The sequence below is a fragment of the Callospermophilus lateralis genome, chromosome 10, assembly GCF_048772815.1.
Source record: "Callospermophilus lateralis isolate mCalLat2 chromosome 10, mCalLat2.hap1, whole genome shotgun sequence".
In the NCBI taxonomy this organism is placed as follows: domain Eukaryota; kingdom Metazoa; phylum Chordata; class Mammalia; order Rodentia; family Sciuridae; genus Callospermophilus; species Callospermophilus lateralis.
Window position 1 is genome coordinate 129,229,284 of NC_135314.1, and position 23,470 is coordinate 129,252,753.

The 23,470-nt window shown below is 40.0% G+C and overlaps 1 protein-coding gene across 1 annotated transcript in view; it reads right to left on the minus strand.

The window, feature by feature from the left end:
- Window positions 1-350: 350 nt before the first annotated feature.
- The window catches only part of LOC143408187 (collagen alpha-4(VI) chain-like), an 81,892-nt gene continuing 58,772 nt past the window's right edge, over window positions 351-23,470 (minus strand). The window contains exons 25-35 of the mRNA XM_076867632.2: window positions 23,327-23,377; window positions 18,779-18,814; window positions 18,613-18,675; window positions 17,202-17,264; window positions 15,904-15,939; window positions 14,752-14,788; window positions 13,322-13,333; window positions 12,742-13,235; window positions 4,096-4,186; window positions 1,451-2,134; window positions 351-427 (exon numbers count right to left, since the gene is read on the minus strand). Coding sequence (XP_076723747.2) covers window positions 351-427; window positions 1,451-2,134; window positions 4,096-4,186; window positions 12,742-13,235; window positions 13,322-13,333; window positions 14,752-14,788; window positions 15,904-15,939; window positions 17,202-17,264; window positions 18,613-18,675; window positions 18,779-18,814; window positions 23,327-23,377 — 1,644 coding nt within the window. The remainder of the gene's footprint in view (window positions 428-1,450; window positions 2,135-4,095; window positions 4,187-12,741; window positions 13,236-13,321; window positions 13,334-14,751; window positions 14,789-15,903; window positions 15,940-17,201; window positions 17,265-18,612; window positions 18,676-18,778; window positions 18,815-23,326; window positions 23,378-23,470) is intronic.

Genomic DNA, 23,470 nt, shown 5'->3' on the forward strand with positions numbered 1-23,470 from the left:
TCAAATCAAGGACTGGTATTGCCTATGACCTTTCTCTAGGGAGACAGTCTCCTGTCTGGGGCAGATGTAGGGGACAACCATAACTTGGCCTTAAATCTACCTTTTTTTTTTTTTTTTTTTTTTTTGGTACTAGGAATTGAACTCAGGGGCGCTCAACCATTGAGCCATATCTCCAGCCCTTTTTATATTTTATTTTGAGACAGGGTCTCACTAAGTTGCTTAGGGTTTCTCTATGTTGCCAACACTGGTTTGAAGCCATGATCTTTCTGCCTCAACCTCCCAAACCACTGGGATGATAGGCATGCATCACCTTGCCCAGCATTGACCTACCTCTTGACAGGCCTAACTGCTTACAGCAGAGTGTCCCCACGGTTTGGGCCCCTGCATTCTTCAGTGAGCTCTGGGGGTGGATACTGGTTTGTTCCACCTGAAAGTAAAATTAAAAAAATAAAACATAGAATTATATAAACTTTAAAAAGAAAATAAATATAAAAAATTCTCTATCAAAACATAAAACTCCAAAGATAAAATCAAATGAAGCATAAAGTAAAATATAAAGTGGAACAAAATAAAATAGGTATAAAAACAAAAGCAAATCGAACATTTAGAACAAAATAAAATCCATGAAGACATAAAGTCAAAAAGATGTAAGAGGGATTCAAATGAAGCATGAGACAAATATAAAAGTAAACAGAAATAAAACAATAAAAATAAAATACAAAGCAAACAAAATAAAAGCATAGAATGCCTCCAATCTCATAAATAATATAAGATCACAACATAAAAGAATACAATCTAATATAATAAAACATAAAAAATAAGATAAAATGAAATTAAAACAAGATGAGAAAAATGATTCTTTCAGCCTGCTTCTCCCTCAAAGAATCACTAAACCATAAGCCAACTGTTAACATTCTCTCCACCACTCCCTGCAAAGATAAGGAATCTAAGGTGCAGACAGAAGAGTGGTTCATTGACTTTTCTAGGATCACAGAACTCAACTAATGGCAGAGCTAGGACTAGAACTAATTCATTGATTTTTTTTTTTTTTTTGCACCTCTCAAATTGGAGAGGCACAAATGCCATGTCTGTACTTCTAAAATGTCCATCAAACTCCCTTTATTCCTTTAGTGATGAAGGAGCTGATGTCCCTTACAGCCCCCAGTGAGACGTCACACTTGCTTATAAAGACGTGAGAAACTCACGTCTCCCAAGAAGTGGGGCAAGAAGTCCTCACATTTTACAATGAAACACCTGCACATGAGTTGTTTTGAATCATGCACTGGAAGACCAAGAACAAAAAACACCTGGAAATATGACCAGGACTGCTGGGCTGCACATAACCCAACAGTCAGGAAGGTGCCATGGGCATCCACCTGCCCAAATGCCAGGCTTTGTAAGTACCTCTACCCCACCCACCTAATATATCCAGGATTCAGGGAATGCTCACTTTTTAGGAGGTTCAGGAAGGCCCGTGTGAATCCCCTGGCGTAGGCTGCCTCTGGTTCTGAAACTCCCTCCAAGCGCAGCAGGTGCTGCTCAGAGGGGGCGCTGACCACATGGGACAGCTCCACCAGCTCATGAGCCCCCACACCAGGGCCCAAGGCCAACACAAACAGGGTGATGCCCATGCACTTGGCTTCTTGGGACAAAGTCCTTAGCTTCTCCCTGTCCCAGCTGCTTGTCTCGCTGGCCACAATGGTGAAGAGGACACGCGCCCTCCGCGGCAGCGGGGCCACCAGGAGCACTTTCTCCAGCGTCCATTCTAGAGCGTGGCCCAAGGCAGGGAGTCCCTGCAGCAAGCGGCCTGCGGCCTCCCGGACCTGCTTCTGCATCTGTGTCCGGTGGCCATAGGAGGTCAGGTGGAAGCCCTCAAGCACAGGGGATCGACCCATGCCAGGCCTGAAGCCTGGAGTAGTGTGTGTCACTAGAGCCACACGTGCCCCCTGAAGGGACACACTCGGCTGAGCAGCCACCTCCAGATCTTCAAGCACAGCGTCCACGAGATGCAAAGCCCCTCGGTATATGTCAATTTCCACGTCTTGGGAGCTGTCCACCACGAACACCAAGTCCACGTCCACTGCCTGGGGCCCAGGCCCTCCTGGCCCACATTCTGGGACTGGCTGGCACTTGTCTGGGAAGGAAATGCAGGGAAAGGCTGAAGTTAAACCATGCACCCTTTTCTTTTCCAATGCATACCTTGTTGTATCCTTAACAAGGACATCTGCTGCTGAGCTATTAGCCACACATTGGACTGACATGGCAACCGTATGACCCATTATTCAGAAGAAAGAATGGGGGCTGGTTGCATATTTAGTGTGTTCAACCAGTAGGCCCTCTTGCTTCTTAATCTCTGGGCTCACAGATATCATTCCCCTTTTCCCCTATATAAAAAAGAATTATAGGTGAATTGTTTATTGACTTAATCAGCAGTAATGATGTTTGAGAAACTACCTGCAAAACACTAATTACTAGAGCTGGGAGTAGCCTGAACAGCTCTATGAGATTGCCATTTTTACATGTTAAAAAAAATCAAATATAGGCAATTTTAAATGACATGATCAGAGTTCTCAAGCTGGTTCAGCAGCATAATAGTATATAGAATTTTTTTCTTTTTTAATATAGATTCTGAGATTCTATCCCCACCAAGATTCTGGTTTGGTAGGGCTGGGATGAAGCTCAGAATAGGTAACTGATATTACCTCGGGTACTCTGATGAACAATGTTGTTAGAGACCCACTGATGGGGTAAACTCTTTCATTTAGATCTAGTGTGCAGCAGGCATTCTTAACCTGGGGGCTACGGTCTCCCAAGGGGTCTGTAAACCAGGATGGGGAAAAATTACATCTGTATTTGACTACCTCTATTGAAACTAAATTTAGCATTCCCTTTCATTATTCATGAAGGTAGCATAGTGCTATAATACTAGGAATTTGGACACCAATAGAAACCACTGATATTCCCACACCATATGTTGGAAAAGTTCAATATTATATAAACTCATCACTACCTTGAAATAACAGTGATTAGAACTTCTGCTAGGTCTTGCCACCTAATATGCTAATAAAGAAACACATTAAAAATATACTTAAAATGTAATATTTTAATAGAATACTATTCATCCATTTAAAAAAAACGGAAATTCTGTTATTTGTGACAACATGGATGAATTTAGAGGACATTACTCTAAGTGAAATAAGCCAGACACAGAAACAAATACCACAAGATCTCACTTATATGCAGATTCTAAAAATGAACCAGACTGTCTGGTTCAATCTGCTTCTAACCCCGCATGTGACCTTGGGCAAATTACTTAGTTTCCCCAGAAGCCTGTTTTCTTATCTGTCAAATAGAAATAATGATGATAATAGTGCCTATTTTATGAGGCTGTTTGTGAGGTTCAAATGAAAAATTGAGTCAATATATATGTATGTGCTCAGAACAAGCCATAGGAAGAGCTCAATCAACCCCATCTAGGTTGATGTTTCTACAAGAGAGGGAACTGAAACCCAGAGAGGTGATTTGTCAATGAAATGATGGATGTGAGAGCATTTCATTAACTGTGCCATACTCTACAAATGGCACTTACTGCACTTAAGTTAACCAACTTATCAGAGCCAAATCTCTCATGGCAGTGCTAGGTCTTCCCGTGGATCAGGTAGAAGGAGCAATGAAATCCCCTTTGGAGTTCACCTACTCTGCCCCTGGACACAGTGGATAGGATTGGAGCTCTGTACTTAAAGACATACATGGGTTTCAACAAAACATTCTCTCTAGCACAAGCAAGGGTGTGAGATGCAGTGACAGAGGCTGGGAAGCAAGAGAGAATGAATGACTGGCCATCAAAAGGGGTCAAGCACAACCCAGCCCTGATGCCTGTGACCACACAGGAATGCAGTGTTTGTGCCTCTTAAAGACAATTCTGACTTCCTAAGAAAAACTGGAAATCCAAACATCAGAAGAAATTCCCAGATTTTAGGACACTGAGAATGCTGAGTAAATACACATCTGCACAGCAGATCTGGCCTGTGGCCACCAGTTAATTCCCTCTGTTCTAAAATACATCAGTTGGATCAGAAGGCTGCCCTGGCTTACCATAGCAGAGAGTACAGTGGGCCATGTACTCCACATCCTGCTGGTGCTCAGTCTCCCACACAAACAAATGAAACCTGCTGGCTCCATCCATCTAATCCAAACACACATAAACATGTTTATGATTAGCTGGATTAAATTTCAGACCAAGTTCTTCATGGCATTTTCCGCCATTCAAATGACATTTTAAAAGAATATATAGTTATATAAATATATACACATAATTGGGCGTTATATATTATAGCTACTCATAGTGTTTAATGTTATATACCATAATACTAATATTTAATATCACATGTTAAAATATAATGTTTATATATTACAGCTAGTTAGGTACTAAAATAATACCCTAGTTCTAACCTGGAGATTTGACTATCAGTGTAAGTATATATGAACTATGAGTCTTCAGACTGCCCGTATGCATAAAGCTCAGCCCAATGTCATGTCATGTCAGAATATGAGGGTTCAATCATTTAAAAATTCCATCAATCTTTGTTAACTGTTCACAGTATGTAGGATGCAGTGTGGTAGGAGCTATTGAAAAAGAGGTAGTCATATACCACTAGAATAGAAAGAGGTTGATACTGTTAGAGAGGCCCCTCTAGAATATTTCTGGTCTTCAGAGCTAGAGTATTCCTGGTGTTCAGTGTTAGAAGAAATAGAGATGGCAAATCTGTTTCTCTCTTTTACTTCACCTTTCTAAGTATGATTAATTTAACAACCAATATCAAGGCTTAAAAACAAAATATAATAATAATAATAATAAATTCAACAGGATCCATGGGATAACAATTCTTTTTTTCTTCCTTGGGCCACAACCAGACTTCATTTCCCAGCCTCCTTTGCAAATCACTGTTACTTGGCTGCAGTCTAGCCAATGGAATGTAGGTGGAAGTGATGTATGCCATTTCCGATGCACGATAGTCCATTGCTCCCTGTATCCTCATCTGCAGGCAGACAGAGGATCCATAAAAAGATTTTGAGGCCCTAGGCTATAATGAGACCACTGATTGAAAGATCTCAGATCCTTAGACAGCTATAAGCAGCAAAACAGCTCTCTGCCATGACACCCACACATTCATTCATTCATAAGGGTCATATCTGCTTGTAAAGATGGCAGAAAAAAAAATATTTTATGGTTTTAAGACTAGGGGATTAATGTAAGACTTTCACCTCATGACAAAACTAGAAATGCTTTCAGATTCTTTCTGTTAGGACCTGAGGCGTGGATTGCAAAGAGGTAACCACCTACACTTAGCCGTGTCCATCTTTTAATCTACTCCCTATCAAAGCACATAGGATGGCGCACCACTGAGGGTTTGCTCCTCCTCCTCCTTCATCCTTGGTCAAGAACAAGCAGGTTCTGGGCCCTCCTCTGGATAGCAAGGTGCTGAGGAGTTGAAGATATTGCGCTAGGCCTCAAGGAGATTAACAGTCAAGAGTTACTTTAGAAAAGAATATTCTGTAATATATACTCATTACAGAGCACTTCCCTCTCTCTGTTCATGGCTGCAGCATATCCCAAACATTGTCTTTCAGAGTGAGCTTACTTGAAGGAAATGTCCTAGTAGGGAAAGAAATAAGAAGAGCTGAACATGTATTTATCTAATGGAACACCAAAATCCATAGGATCATTGCTAGTTCCCCAAGAAAAAAGGCAAAAGTAAACTTAAATTCTGCTTTTTCCCTGACTTAGACATTGAAATCAACCAAACAGCTAGGACATAAAAGTCCTAACAAGCTGCAGAGATACGACAGTGACGTGACCACACATTTGAAGGGCTTAAACCCTAAGGGAAAGGCACACAAAGGACTTTCAAGAAGAAAAAAGATCTAAGAATATGTTTTAAGAAAACAGAAAGAAGAAATTCATTTTAAGGCCAGGGCTAGAGGAGACCCTATTACTTTTTATGAGGATAATGGCATCTGGGACTTTTGAGAGCATGAGTAGGGTACTGAGCTGAAAAAAAGAAGCAGGAAAAAGCATTCCAGTGTGAAGGAATGGCACGTACAAAGACCCAGAAGGGGACAGTGGTTATCTCTCCAGTTCTGCTCAATGCCTCCACTTCTCATATATTTCAGAACATCCTCTTCCAATGTGCATCCGCAGAGCACATTTGAAACCTGCAAGTCATGGATACAAGGAGGAAGCTGGCAGAAAGAGGGAGTGCACAGGTGCCAACATTCAATAATCAGACCTATTCCACATGATCTCAGATCCAAGTATGGACTAAACCAAATGGACTTAATTAATTACCCAAGGACTAAACATTGTACACAGGGTTATGACATTTGCTAGCTTTACTGGAAATCACAGGAAGCAATTTGGAAGGCTTCTGAAACCAGGATCTATGGCCATGTGCCAGGAGAAATGAGGAGGCTCAGATCACCCTAAGAGCTTCAATTTTTTTCCCAGAAGTTGTGAAAAATGCTGAATTCACACCAAAAATAAATAAATAACCCAATCAATAAACGAGCTAAGGAACTGAGCAGACACTTCACAGAAGAAGAAATACAACAGATCGACAAATATATGAAAAAATGTTCAACATCTCTAGCAATTAGAGAAATGCAAATCCAAACTAAGATTTCATCTCACACCAGTCAGAATGACAATTGTCAAGAATACAAGCAACAGGGGCTGGGGTTGTGGCTCAGTGGTAGAGTGCTTGTCTATCGTGAGTGAGCAACTGGGTTCAATCCTCAGCACCACATAAAAATAAATAAAAATAAAGGCATTGTGTCCACCTACAACTAAAAAAGTATTTTAAAAAAAGAATACAAGCAACAATAAGTGTTGGTGAGGATGTGGGTGAAAAGATACATTGCTTGTAGGACTGCAACCACTCTGGAAAGCAGTATGGAGATTCCTTAGAAAACTTGGGATGGAACCACCATTTGACCCAGCTATTCCACTCCTTGGTCTATACCCAAAGTTCTTAAAATCAGCATACTACAGTGACATAGCCACATCAATGTTTATGGAGCTCAAGTCACAACAGCTAAACTGTGGAAAAACCTAGACGCTCTTCAACAGATGAATGGATAAATAAACTGTGGTATATATACGCAGTGGAATATTACTCAGCCTTAAAGAAGAATGAACTTATGGCATTTGTAGGTGAATGGATAGAGTTGGAGAATATCATGCAAAGTGAAATAAGCCAATCCCAAAAAATCAAAGGCCAAATGCTTTCTCTGATATGTGGATGCTGATCCACAATGGCAGGGGGGAGCAAGGGAAGAATGAAGGAACTTGGGGCAGAGGGGAGTGAGGGGAGGGAAGGGGTCATGGGGGTGGAAAAGATGGTGGAATGAGACAGACATTATTACCCTATGTACATGTATGATTGCACAAATGGTGTGACTCTGCATTGTGTACAACTAGAGAAATGAAAAGTTGTGCTCCATTTGTGTACAATGAGTCAAAATGCATTCTGCTGTCATGTATAACTAATTAGTATAAATAATTTTAAAAGATATATTATTTTAAAATCACAGGAAACATGGGCAAAGTAGTTTATAAAATGCAAAATGTGGATGAACTTTAAAATAGTATGAGACTGCAAGCAAATTCAAACATGCCTTCCTAGTCTGTACAAATTCATACTTCTCTTTCTTTGAGGAAATTCATGGGAGAAGTTATTGGCAGCACTAATGGATTAGGTATCAGGAAATGGAGTCCTAGTCCTTATGTGCCATATTTGACCTTGGAGAAGCTTCTGGCTTCAGGTTTCTCGTGACAGAGTTTTAGGGTAGGAGTCAATGCCACTGAGTTCTCTTCCTGCCCCAACACAGGCTGGTCCTCAGTTACTGATTCTATATTGGCCTCTTCTTCAGGACAGAGCATCTTTTCTATTCTGAGCAACTCAGAGCACATAACCTTTCTATTGCTCTGCTTGCTGGAAAACTGCTAAATTAAACTGAATTTGAATAGATAGAGAACTTTATTTTTTTCAGTACTGGGGATCGAACCCAGGGGTGCTTAACTGAGCCACATCCCTAGCTCTTTTTATTTTGAAACAGGGTCTTGCTAAGTGGCTTGTGCCTCACTAAGTTGCCGAGGCTGGCTTTGAACTCATGATCCTCATCCTGCCTTGCCTCAGCCTCCCAAGCCTCTGGGATGACAGGCATGGACCACCACACCTGGAAGAACTTTCATTTTTTAACTTTTCTTAGGAACATTAATTTTATAATCATGATTAACATTTTGAACTGTTCTTGCAAAAGAATTGCAGGCATGACTACACAAAAACCCAGTGGAAATCCACAAGGAAACTGATTCAGTAATAGATGCATCTGTACCAAGTTGTCATTAATAACCATATAATTACTCAGACTTTGGACTTGCCAACACAGTCTGTCACTGATAATTGAGACAAGATACTTCCTGAGAAAGCTCAAGCAAAGAAACAGTGTGGGAAGGAATTCCAGTATGAGGAGAGGAGAAAACTGGCCCTGTGATTCCTACTTCAAACTCGCATCAGCATCAGAGAAGGAAATCTCGAAAACAGAGTACCTAAAACACAATCCAAGAGATCTGCTTGAAGCTCAAAGCTTTACTATCATTTAACCAGCACCATGGTAATTCCCACAACCAAGTTCATTCCTAAATGTCTGACTGTGGCTTGTTGGGACCAGTTGTTATACTAAAGACGTGAGTATCTTGAGCAATGAGGATAGGGCACAGGGGTTTGCATTAACAAACACTTTGTTTAATAGGCAGGCATTTTCTCAAAGGATACAAGGACAATCCTCCAACCTCAACCCCCAAGATTAAAGGACTCCCTATGAGCCCTGACCTAGAGAGACCCAGGGCTTATTAGCTCGATGCTTCAGCTGCTATACTAAGCTGCCAGAGACCATTCCTGGGACTGAGTTGGGCGAAGCTCTTGGCTTGGAAAGATGGAAATAAAGGGGAGGAAGAAAATGCTAGGGAGGAGTATTTGCCTTGGACAGAGGATAAACTAGCCAGACCCTAAGGAGTTAGAACTAACATGAAATTGAAGTAAGGGCTTGGAAAACAAGGAGAGAACCCTGGAAAAAGTAAGGAGAAGGAAACAGAGAGAAAAGAATATAGCCACATAACCTGTGCCTGACCCAAGGAGAATGAGTACAGCAGTTTGGGTTCCTGCCAGTTGGTATGGTGCCACCAAAGACTACCACGAAGAAGCCAACTCTTCCTGGACTCCCCAGCAAGCATTAGGATCAGCACTGGGTTGGGGGTGTTGGGTGGAAAAGTGGGGCTTAGGAATAAGCCATAGCAGAATGCAAATTCCAGAACTGCATAGCTTAGAACAAGTCACTTGCCCCCTGACCTTCACTTACCTCATCTGGGAAATGCAAATTATCATTATTAACTTGCAGGACAATTATAAGTGTGTTAGACCAACAACAGTCCTCAAATCTTAATATTCATGCAAACCCTCTAAGGATCTTGATATAAACACAGATTGTGATTGATTAGACTGTAGGCAAAGCTTGAAACTTAACATTTTTCACATGGGTGATGCTACTGTTACTGGTCCACAGACCACAGTCTGAGTAGTAAGGAGCTCAGACGACAAGGCATGGAAATCAAGAAGCAAGCAGCACAGTAGCTGGAAATTCAAAGGTGCTCATCAAACGGAAGCTATTTGATTTAATAAATCCTGAGCAAAGGGCACTCTTAAGGACCTCAACATGGTAATATAATGACCTACGTTGAGCATACACACAGGAAGTGTCAGGTGCCCCTATAGGCAATAACTCTCATAATCCTTACAACAAATCTATGAGTTTATGCCTATTTTACAGGGGAATAAATTGAGGTTCTGGGGCCAAATAACATACTCAGATTACATAAGCGAAAAAGCTAGGGTTTAAAGTCTTATTGCCTATTTCCTTCCCCATGTCACTGATCCAGGCTTTAGGGTATTAAGAATCTTTTAAAAAAAAAAAAAAAAGAATCTAATGGAGAATGTAGCAGCCATAGGTAAGTGTCAACTTTTCTAAATTCTGAAATTTATACCAAAATTTTAAATATTAAACCAAAATTTTTCTTTGGCCTTCCTTTTAATGTTTTCATCTTTTGGCTTTCATTTTCAAACTTTAAAGCTTTTTTTTTTTAAGTCTCCTATGATAGCCAGCATCCCACTCCTTGGATTTGTTAAGAGAGATACACAGGAATAATAATAGGGCCAGTTCCTAGCTCATGGTGTTATTGTAAAGATAACATGCATTAACATGGCAAAAGAACTTAGAACATCTAAAGTCTCTTTTTTTCCTCCTGTTTTTTGACTTTTGAATTCAAAATCTCATTGCTAAAGGAAATTCCAGACTTTGAACAACTATTTAACTGCTCTGTGTCCCTGTTTTGTTCTCTGAAAAATAGGCTCATAATACCACTTATCTCATTGGATTGTTGTGAGGATTAAATAAACCAAGAAAAGCCTGGATATTTATCCGAAAGAACTAAAATCAGCCTACTCTAGGGACAAGTGCACACCAATGTTTATAGCAGCACCATCCACAATAGTCAAGTTATGGAACCAGTCTAAGTGCCCATCAGCAGATGAATGGATAAAGAAAATACGGTGTATACACACACAATGGAGTTCTATTCATCCATAAAGAAGAATGAAATTATGTCATTTATTGGCAAATGGGTGGAACTGGAGAACATCGTGCTAAGGGAAATAAGTTGGACTCAGAAAGTCAAAGGTTGATTGTTTTTTCTCATATGCAGAACATAGAAAAAAGGAGAACTTGTGACTATATCACAATGCCTTCCAATATTATATATAACCAATTTTTAAAAATAAAGAAATAGAAGACCAACTGAGTAGAGAAAGGAAATCAGGGGAAGGGCTATAACAAGAGGGCTATAACAGTGAACAAGAAACTTAATCTGATTTTAACTTTGTTTCTCAATCCAAGATATTTCATCCATCTTTCCTGGCAGTTTGCAAGCTGTCACAAGTTTATCTATTGATTCTTAGAAGCATATTCACAGCTGTGTCAACAAAATCTCTCACCTATCACTTGTGCTGCACACACTCCATCTTAAGAGAAAATTAAATGGTCTGGCACAGCTGAATTCATTAGCTCTTAAGTTGAACCATATGACATTTTCATTTTCTCAGGTTGAAAACAGTCAAATATTGGCAATGTCACCTGGTTTAAAGCAGCCTGAAATCTCTTAAGAAGACAAACACCCTTCATTTTGATTAATCATCCCAGATATTCCAGAAGAATATACGGCAATAGGGTCCCTACTAAGACCCCCTCCTCCCTGCATACACAGCAATCTCTGGGGAATTCACGTTAGAAAAGGTGAATTTTACAGACTAGATAAATGAGTAAGTTGTGGAACATACATATGTAGAAATACTGCACAGGAATAACAAAGAACAAATTACTCCATATACACAGCATGGATGAACAAGGAAAACAAACGTTATGTTTATTGGAAGAAGTCAGGAACAAAAGAGTATGTGCTGCGCATTTCAATTTATATGCAGGTCTAGAACAGGTTAAAAACAACTATCTGACTGTGATAGAAATCAGAAGAGTAGTTACCCTGGGGTGTGAGGGTCCTCTATCTGATACCACATCTTGGTAACAGGAGAATAAACATATAAAAATCCATCTCTGTGTGTGTGTGCATAAAATCACTGCACCTTTTCTACTTTTTTAATAAAATACATATGTTATATCCTAGTTGTTATGCCTTACATGTGAAGTGTCCCCCAAAAGCTCAAATGTGAGACAATAAAAGAAGGCTTAGAGGTGAAATTATTGGGTTATAAGAGCCTTAACCTAATTAGTGTGTTAATCCACTGATATGGATTGATGGAGTGGTGACTGTAGGCTGGTAATATATGGCTGGAGGAGGTGGGTCATCAGAGGGTGTGCCTTTGGGATATATATTTGGAAAGGTGACCATATTCTCTCTCTCTCTCTCTCTCTCTCTCTCTCTCTCTCTCTCTCTCTCTCTCTCTCTCTCTGCTTCCTGGTAATGTCCTGAGCTGCTTTCCTTCCATTATGATGTTCTCCCACACCTTAAGCCCCAAGGAATGGAGTCGGCCATCTGCAGACTGAGACCTCTGAAACCATGAGCCCCAAAATAAACTTTTCCTTCTCTATGTTGTTCTTGTCAGGTCTTTTGGTCCCAGCAACAAAAATATGACTAAAACACCAGTTTAAGGAAAAAAAAAAAAAAGGAAGAAAGTTACAGTCTGTGACCCCAATGACACAGTTTAGCATAGTGGTTAAGAACACCTCTGAAAGTAGACAATATTGGTCCTTCCACGAGCTAGATATCTGACCATCGATGATATACTGAACCTCTCTAAGCCTCAGATTTATTATCTCCAACATGGAGATAAATAATAACACCCACCCTCTAGAGCTTTGGGGGTCACTGAGGAAGATAATATCTATGAGACACATAGCACAGGACAGGTGCTCAGGAACCGCCAGTTAGTGCTAGGAGTAGCCCTGGCAATAGGGTCCATACCGAGACCCCTCACTCCTTGCCTCCACAGCAATCTCTTGGAAATTCTTCCCCTGAACAACTCTCATTCCTCAAGTGATCCTTGGTGGAGGGGTAAGAACCAGGGGCCAACTCCGTGAACCCTACCCATCATCAATCCCCCACCCACTTACCAGTAGAGCATCTGGAAGGTTGTGCTCCTCTGTGAAGGCGATGATCACAGGTGTGACGTCCACTGCACTGAGCTCCAGCATGGCTGTGCTGACAGCCGCTCTGTCATAGGCCCTGCCCGCCTGGAAGAACACAGCCACCTTCCTCAACAGGATGCCAGGGCGCACACGTTTGAATACATGTCTTGCCACAAACCTCATGGCAGCCCCCAGGTTCCTGTGGCCAGATGACTGTATCAGAGGGATTTTCCTAACAGCCTGCAGAAGGGCAGGCTTCCCCTTGTAGTCTGAGAATCGAACCAGATAATCTGTTCTGACATTGTAGGAAACAATGGCCACTCGGGCACCCGTCGGGCAGTGGCTCTCACTTATTTCCAACTTCATCAACAAAGATAATAAAATGTCTCTCATCCTCTCAAAATCCAGCTGGGAGGTATCATTTGACATGTCCAAGGCAAAGGCCACTTCAGTCGGGAACACTGGGCATTTATGAACACCTTGACACAAGGGAGACACAGATTTAAGATATTGTGTAACACCTCCAAACAGGTGAGGATTTAAGTAAATAAAGAGTAAAATTTACCTGTTGAGCAAGCTGGAAGGCAATTAATTTTGGAGAGACAAGAAGATTATTAGTTTATACAGATAGCGGCATCTTTTCCATGTGTTTCAATATGAAAAACCTCCCCTCCCAGCAATTCAAGCAGTACCTTCTAGACTCCTGCTGAGTATATTTCCCAGCATCTATTCTCCCTTTTATCTAAGAATTCTCCCCACTTTCTGACTGGGCATATGGCTGCCTGGAACAAAGACCACATTTTCCAGTGGGGTAACCCTCTTATTAAATTCTGCATAACAGGGTAAGAAAATTAATATGTACCAAGTATCCTGCTCCTTTCCCTTCCTTCCCCACTGATTGAAATATAGATATGATGGCTAGAGCCTCACAATCTGCTTGGACCATGGGGTGGTTTGGGGGATAGGGTGTAAACACACACACACACACACACACACACACACACACAATACAATAACAGAATAAGAAAATATAAGGGGTCAGGCATGGGGGTGCACACTGGTAATCCCAGAGATTCAAGAGACTGAGGCAAGATAATTGCAAGTTGGATACCAGCCTCAACTGGCAACTTAACAAGACCCTGTCTCAAAATAAAATACAAAATGGGCTGGGGATGTATACTGGGGTGCTCAGTTTAGAGCACCCATGGGTTCAATCTTCAGTTTAAGAAAGAAAGAGGAGAGAGCGAGGTGGGGGGAGGAATACAGAGACTGCATCCCTCAATACCATGGGGCTCCACAGGCAACCCACACTGACAATTTCCGGGCTTTGATTTGAGAAATATATTCGTCTAGTGTTACTGAGGATAACAATAGTCTCATTCAAGTGAAATTAAATCTTATACATTGAGCCATTCTTAAACTACAGATATGTATATATACACATGTATATATAATTTATATGTAATATATAAAATATAAACTCCACATATTATATACCAAGGTACATATACAAGTAATATATTCTCATGGAAATTTTTCAAATTATCCTTAATCCATCATACATGTAAATATATGTGTGTGTATAAATGATAATGTGTAAATAATTATTCTTTTTTATTTCCTAAAACTTGGAGCTTAGTATATGTCCCATTCTGAATCATCTTTCACTTAGTACATGATGATTTTTTTCATCACTACATTTAGAACCATATCATCTATTCTACTATATAGCTGCCCCATAAATTCTTTGGCCAATAGCTCCTTCTTAGTTGAATTGGTATGTCTTTCAAACCACTTCACTTCTGAGATCATGCTGGAAAAGATTATTTACCCAAAGGGGGACTGAACCCAACGTGTTAATTTGTAAGAACTTTTCATGATAGAAAAGCCACCTTCCAAGCCTCAGTCAAATCCTCAGGGGACATTAGCCCCCAATCCTTGACCTATTCCCACTTCACATACTGGCTCCTTTTGAGTGTTTTCCAGATAACTTACGGCAGTTTTCTCGAATGAAATCAACAATTTCACAAGGCTGTTAGAAAGATGGAAAGAGACAGGGAAAGGAAATAAGAATTTAATTTGAAAGCATATTTTTCTTCACTCCTGTGACTTAGAAATGTCATGTGGATGTTATCAGAGCATACCTGAAGCTCTTTAATCTACAATAGAAAACTCAAAAATTATTAGAGCCAATGAAACTATCCAACAATTCTATTTCTGGATCCAGTAAGATAATTTAAAACATTTAAAAGATTTTATATACAATGTAATGAGATAGATAGATAAGCCATGCTGTTTTTTTAAAAAAATCCACAACACAAACAATGGAATCAAACCTGATTTTGAAGTTGAAATTCAGAAATCTCAGCGGAGATTACAGAGAAATGCTTTCAGCGCTTGGATCTCTGTATTAGCAATTCCTGTGATACTTCTCTAGAATGATTGACAAGATAAGTACCCTACTATCTCTCCTAGTAATTCTGCTTCTTCCTTTGAACCCTTGTTCTTTTTTAAAAAAAAATGTTTATTTTTTAGCTTTAGGTGAACACAATATCTTTATTTTACATTTATGTGGTGCTGAGGATCCAACCCAGTGCCTTGTGCATGCTAGACAAGCGCTCTACCACTGAGCCACAACCCTCGCCCCATGAACCCTTGTTCTTTGCCCTGTTCTACCCTCAACCCCAGATCCCATCACTTCCTGTCCTCAGTTGTCTCCATAGCCCCACTCCCTACCTATTAGTTTTTGTGTACTTAGGAGATGAAAAATCATAACTTTTGAGATTGTTTGAAGTGTACCAGGAGGCACAACAGCCTGTACCATACTGTGTGATAACTTACAAACAGTTGGTAAGCAATGTTTGAGCTTCATAGAAAGGCATACTGCACAAAGTTAGTAGCCTCAGAGTTTTTCCTTTCACATCAACTGATGTTACTCAAAAAACATCTAGACTCCTTGCTGAATTTAAATATTATTCTTTTTTTTTTATTCAGTTATAACATTGCAAAATCTATAAACAAACTACTTGCAGAATTTTTAAAAAATAATCTAAATAATCTTTAAGATTAATTGATTGCCATTTGGGGAAACTGAAAATCTTTATGTTCTGAAAAAATTAAAGTTTATAATTAAAAATCTTCACCTACCATCATGTTCACCAAACCTTTGGGTCCCTTGATGCCCTGAAAAGAACAGACACTTGGATTTAAAACAAAAATTCTGATATCTAACACATTCTTCTCCAGAACTGACAAAATATCAGCTATTATATTTTTAAAATATAATAAAAATATTTTTCTATGAAAGTTCACCACCATACATAGATAGCCATTCACTCCTAGCCCTAGGATTCTGTCTGACTCCTTAAAGCAGGCCAGAGTGCCTAAAAAGTATGTCCCAGACTTCAGAGTATGGGAAGTCCACACAGATGGGACATAAAGACTCTTAGAATTTTGCAACCAAGCTATAGTTTAGGATCAAATTCAGGAAAAGTTCATTCAACATCCCAGGTCTGTTTGTACACTGTTCTAAAGTAAATCCGAGTCCCTCCCCTATCCCTTCTCTCCATCCACCCATCACTACCCTGTCTTTTCCCTACTACATGTTTGGTGCTAAGGAAATCCTGGAGAGTGAGTCTATCAGTGCAAACAAGATGAGCCAAATATTTATGCAGATTGTAGCTGCAGCCTGGCTCCAGTCACTCTGGGAGTCTAGAGATCTTTGTTTTTTATGCTGCACAAATTAGCAATTTGTAACCTTGGGCTGGTCACCATAATCTTCTCAGTCTCTGTACAATGATGTGAATAGTCCTCCATCTCTATGACTTTTGCTTTTCTGGCTTTGTCTCACCTCTCCAGTAAACCCTAAAGCTCAGTGAAACCACCAGGTTTAATGCCCGGCTGACTTTAGATGCCATTCCATGCCCTAAGAGGAGGCAGCGGACAGAATCATAGCTTTGAAGTCTTTCCTTTCAAACCAAATTACTTTTTACAGAATTTTAAAAGATATTTATAGGCTTAGAACACTATTAATTCAGTTAGGATTATAAAAATTATTATTTTGTTAGTATTTCCTTCTGGTTTCTGCATATACATTGTTGTTCATCTTGTTTGCATTGATAAACTCACTCTCCAGTGAGTTTTATTCATTATCTTATGTATTTAGGCAGATTCATAAATCTCTAGTCACTCCAATATATTCCCCATGCTCAAGAAAAAAATATATATGTATGTGTGTGTATATATATATGTATTTATTTTTTTAATAAGTACACACACTGAGTAATGATTTGAAGCTAATGTTCTCTGAGGCAAATTTGGCTTATTCCCTAGATTCTTTTGTTTGTCTCAAAAGTTCACTTCCTCTTTATAGACACCTTTTATCAAATCTTTATGCATTTTTATACAACGGTTGAAAATAAAAGAAAGGAACAGACACATGTTACCATTTTGCCTGGCGGGCCTTGGTCACCTGGAGTTCCAATAAATCCAGGAAAGCCAGCATTACCCTAAAAATGACCAAAGCAAAGAATAAGCTTCCCCACTGATTACAACTAATAGAGACCCGCTATGAGATATCAAGTTGTCATTATACATAAGGCCAATGGGTCTGCTACTGTCCAGTTGGTTTATGAACAGTAAATCCATGAGGAGAGAAATGGAGACTAGAAAGAGAAGGAGTACCTTTTCATTAACCATCCAGCCCTCCTGCCCCATATACCTAACTCCAGACTTGCCCATGTGTGAATCACACACACTTCCAGACAAGCCTTCAAAGAGTTGAGTCTCAAGGTCATATAGCAAAAAGGAATACATGAAGTCTATGTTGAGGTCCTGACATCAAGGAAAAGGAAAAATTCCCACACCACTGTCAGGTTCTCAGTATCTCAGAAAAGGCACATGATGTTCATGGGCTCACTGCTTGTATTCCAGGTACTTGAAATGACACAGCATTATTTGGATTTCACTGATGCTTTCACCCTTTTTTATTTGAAACTAGAGAGATAAGTTAGCTGATTAGGGTAACCATAGCCAGCAGTAAGCCAAGTTAAGCCTAGATCAGATTTTTCTTTCAGTCATTGCCAATGAGTGAAGATTCCAATTACTGAATACATGGAAAATACAAATTATCAGCCAGGTGTTGGGGCACATACTTATAATCCCACTACTTGGGAGGCTGAGGCAGAAGGATTGCAAGTTCCATGCCAGCCCCAGTACCAAAAAAGAAAACATATATTCTCTTTTCCTTCCTCTTTTTCTGCACTTTCTGTCCTTTCCCTGGCTAGCCTTGGCGCTTTGATATCTATCAGCTAAACACTACCACTGTGTTAATATCCACAGGATTAATCTTTTCAAAAAAGAGTTGCCAGTGATTGTGGCTCTTCAAGACTGAATCTTCAGAACCTGAAGGAATAGATTTTTTAATGGGTGACTCCATGAAGCACAATGGACTGAAATTTCACCAAGATAGAATTCCTGAGAAATAATACATAAATAAAATAGCTAAAAGAAAGTTAAGGCTTGGAAGAATCCCGAAGAAACAGCAATGATTGATCTATAGCTAAAACTCATCCAGACTTACCAAAGACAGAGGGGTCCCAGCATGTTTTTAAAAGGTTGATCTTGTATAACTAAAACTCTAACTTGTATTTTCTGTTGTTATGGTTTGGTAAACTGCACTGCATTCAGAAGATAAACGAGGGGGGATTAAGTGGAGAGTGTGGTAGATCAGAGAAAGGATGGAAAGTGCTTTAAGAAGGAATGGGCTTTCTGCCACGAAGTCCATTAATGCAATGGAAGTGTGCTCTTGTGATGAGCGGGGCTTCCGTAGTTTGGGAGAGGGTTCTTTGGTCTTACCCTCTTCCCTCTGATTCCCTTTGCTCCCTTCTCTCCTTGGTGGCCAGGGTCACCATCTTCTCCCTTAATAAAATCAAAAGCAGAACAGTGAACGTAAAGAAAAATAAATACAAACGAATGACACATGCTGCCTACCAGTTTCCAGGCCAGAAAGACATCTTCTTACTTGTTCACCAGGATAGCCAGGGAATCCAGGTTCACCCTAGTGTTGGAAATGAGATAAGGTCATGTTTAATGTCACGTGATGAAGTATTTCCTTGACATTCCTCACTTAAAGAAGACATTGTAATTTTGAGGAAAGAGATTCAAAACCGGTGCCAGGAAAAACAACTATATAAATTGTTATTATCTTGAGCTGCTCTCAAGGGGCCCTACTCCATTTCTCTAATTCAACATGAAACAACTTGTAAACGATTTTTACAAATTTTTCTCCCTCTCCTTGGCATACTGTATAATGATACTTCCTTCTTCAGCATTTTTCTCTCTCCTTTTAAATAACCCTACGTTTGACCCAATGGAAACCAAGAGGGGAGCACCAAATTGAATGTTAGGAAGCAAGCATTCATTGTCAGAAACAAAGGCATGCTGCAAAGCAATCTTTCTTTCAACAAGTATTTATTTAGCATCTACCATGTGCCAAGCACTTCTCTAGGCCCTGGGAACTCAGCGGTGAACAGAACAAAGACCCCATAGAATTTAAATGCCATTGAGGAAGCAAGCAAACAAACATATAGCGTGTCCGGGAAAGAGAAATGCTATTCCTGGAAAGGGATCAAGAAGTAGAATATTATAATTGTCCTTCAGTATTCATGGAAGAATACTGTTCTAGTATTCTTGGAAGAATTAGTTCTAGCATCCTGTAGAGACAAACATCTGTGGATATTCAAGTCCCTTGGGTAAAATGGTTCAGGATAGTATTTGCACATAACCTATGCATATCCTCCCATAGGCTTTAAGTCATATATAGATTACTTATAATACCTAATACAATGCAAATGCTATGTAAACAGTTGCTATACTTATTGTTTAGGGAACAATAACATTTAAAAAAAAAAGCTGGTACATGCTCAGTACAGACACAATTTTTTTCAAACATCTTCTATCTGCAGTTGATTAGATTTGTGCATGTGAATATGTGTTCTTGGGTGGGATAGAGGGCTATTTTATATAAGGTGACCAGGCAAAGCTTATTTGTAAAGGTGGCATTTGGGCAAAGACCAACATGAATTGAGGAAGCAAGCCAAACAGATATCTGGGACAAGAGTGTTCCAGGCAGGAGAAACCCCAAGGCAAGAGAATAAAAGTATGCTGCCATGTTTAAGGAACACTGAAGCCAATGGAGGGCAGGAAGACAGCAGGAGGAGATGAGGCTGAAGAATTCACAGAGGCCACGATAACTTATTCTGAGTGACACGGGGAGTCACAGCAGGGCTTTGTTTTTAAGAATGGCTCTGGCTGCTTCCTGTAGAATGCTCTGAGGACAGAGCTGAAAGCAGAGAGACCAGGAATGAGACTACTGCAATAATCCAGGTAGAAAACCATGTTGGTGTGGTTCAGAGAGGAGATGTAGCACTGAGAAATTATCAAATGCTGGATGGATATATCTGGAAGACAGACTCACCATTATTCATTGATGGATTAAATATAAGGGGTGAGAGGAAGAAACATCATTTATCCTGAGCACTTGGAGAAACTCTATACCTTGGGATGAGAAGGCTCAGGTGAGGGGCAGGTTATCAAGGGAATCAGTTTGACCAGTGGGGTATTTGATAATATTAAGAGATTATTGCAAATTCTTTGATGTTCATATTTTTAAACAACCTTTTAAAGATGCAACCTGAATTATTTGTATATGAACTATGAGATGTTTGGGTTTTTTTTTTAAGTAATTGGCAGGAAGGGGATATAAGTAAGTGGGAATATAAATAAAACAAAATTGGCCAGGGGTTTTTTCATTGTTTGAACTAGGTGATAAGTACATGGGCAGGGATCATTACTAATCTTAGTAACTAAGGTTAGTTACTAAGTCAAACTAATCTCTTCATATATGTTTAAATGTTTCTATAATAAAAAGAATAAAAGATCAATTTAAAAAGAAGAAACTTGTTTGGGAACATGCCAATTTTAAGATGCCTATTAGATGATCAAAGCAAAGCATTTCCAAAGTTAGGATATTGCTCCAAACTTGAGACTAAACTGGAGCTCATGGGAGAGATGGTACTTAAGGCCAGGAAACTGGATTTTGCTGAGGACAGTCTCCCAAGGGGTGAGTGATGGGGAGATAATTATGAAAATAGAGCCCTGAGTCTTGCAATACTTAGAATCAAGAATATTCTGAAGATCCAACAAAAAAAGGTTGAGAACCAGCATGTAGAAAAAAAAAAAGTGGGATGTACTGGAAACTAAGTAAGGAAAGGTGTCAAGAAGAAGCCCATGGTCACCTTTGTCAAAGCTGCTGAAAGATGGAATGTGACAGGGCAGAGTGCAGAAACCACTGGATTTAGTAACATGAGGTTAACTTTGTCTAAAGCAGACCAAGTCAGGGAGTAAAGGCTCAACTATCATCAGTTAGAAAGTGGAACTTCTCACCCTTGCACTATGCATATTTTAGATCTGGTAGTCCTTTGTCGTGAGGGCCATCCTGTGTGATGCAGAGGTTAAATCAGCACCTCTGGTCTCTACACAGTAGATGCCAGTAGCATCCCCTTCCCTCTCCCATTGTGACAACCAGCATCTCCAGATGTTGCTAAACATCCCCTAGAAGATAATATCATCCCTAGTTCTCAACTAGATATAGACGACTCCTTCAATGAGTGTTGCTAAAAATAAGTGAGGCAATGGGAGTAGTGTATATCCAAGTAAGGAATTTGGGGTACTTGTTTTTCTTAAGATGAGAAATATTTGTATTTTTGTACACAAATGGAAATAACTGACACTGCACGATGCAAAAGATCAAAGTGGCATATTCAGAGGACAGAGCTCTGAGTAAACAAAAGGAGTAGAGTTCAGTCTAGGAGATGAGGAACTAATGTTGGATAGAAACATGAATGTTCATCCAGAGCAGAAGACGAAGGCAGGATATTTGGGTCCAGAGGTAAGTGGATAGGCCCACTTGGTGGTGGACATATGCACACGTTCTCATCTCATTGCTTCTGTTAATGAAGTCGGAAGCTCGACTGTCTGCTTTAAGTGTAGAAGAGAAAGCAAAATAGAAAGAGCCTTGGAGGTTTGAGGAGAGTGGAGAGGGAATGAAATAGTTATCTAGAGGAGGATAGTGATTAGACTAGGAAAATGTAGCTGAACTGACAAGCAGCAATAAAGCCCGTTTAAAGTGAGACCACTAGACCTTGCCAAGGAAAATTCACACAAACGTTGACTGAATCTATGTGTTGCATTATGTTAACAACACACATAGACGGTCCTTGTGCTTAGCTCTGAGCTGAGCACATACTACCCAGAATGTTCTTCACATGCAAACACTTCCCTAGAGAAGAAAGACTTAGTTTGCTGGATGGGGCTCCAGGAGTCTAGCTTCTACACTTTGCTCTGTCTCTGACCAGCCATATGACCACAGGCAACTTACTTCACCTCTCTGAGCCTCCGTTTTCTTGACTGTAACTCAACGAGGCTGAACTAGATGGTCACGAAGGCTCTTTCTATCTCTGTCATTCCATGGACATTCACTAGGAACTTACTGTGTTGGACATTTTTTTTTTCCTCAACAACATGGCCGCAGTGTCATCTTGTAGCCACAGAGGAAGCGTGAGAACTGCAGAGAAGCCAGCCCAGAGTCCTGACATCATGAAGTAGCTGAGCATCACTAAACATCCCAGTGATTTCTTACTTTGTGAGGCAATAAATGATGGTGATAGAGATAGTAATTTGGAGACTAAAGCATTCAGAATACGAGTTGTTCAACAAGCTTCATGTGACCTCCATGTTTCAAGACACATCAGTGTGACCCATGAACTATGAAAATACCAGCTTCTTATGGTAGTGGCACTCTTTAATTAATACTTATTTATTAAGCACCTTCCCTGTTCCAGGCTCCGTTTCAGCAATGCAAAGATGAATAAGGGGCAATCATGTTGCCAGTTCATAGATTAGGTGGGTAGACATAAATACAGAGAAATTATAATATGACCTACCTGGAAAGGTGCTACTGCAGAAATACACACAATGTGCTTTAGGAACACAGAGCATAGGACAACAAATTCTGTCTGGAGAAGTTGAAAAGGTTTCCACCAGGAGAATTTGATATTTGAGTTGGTTTTAGAAAATCATCAAGGGAGGGAGATAGAGAAGGGCATATTAAATAGAGACAAGGGTTTTTACAAGGCAAGAAGTGTTTATAAGGTGGCAGGTGAGGTAAGGAGTTTGATTTTTAAATAAGAATGGGACAAAATCTACTTTTACTTTTTAGGAGGGAATTCTGTCAGCTACAGCACACCATAAGCAGCATGTAGAAATCATTCCTGGCACACTACTTAGAAAATTGTCTTAGTCTACTAAAATAAAATTTTATACACACACACACACACACACAACATACCTACCTATTGAGAAAAAGGAAAAAGAAGGTTTGTTGCTTTGCTAGCAAAAGAGAAACACAGGGGACTCCTGTCCCAGAGGCTGTATTCTGCCCATCAGCAGGAACAGGGGGCTACGAAAGCTATATTTTTCAAGTCAGGATACCCTGTAAGTTAACCCTCACCTTTGTTCCTTTTCTTCCTGGACGTCCATATCCATCTGGACCAAGAAGACCCTAAGAAAATGACACAAGATCCATTGTCCTCCAGATCAACACATGGTTGATGACAACATCTGAACCTTGAATAATTCAACAATGCAATGGGGT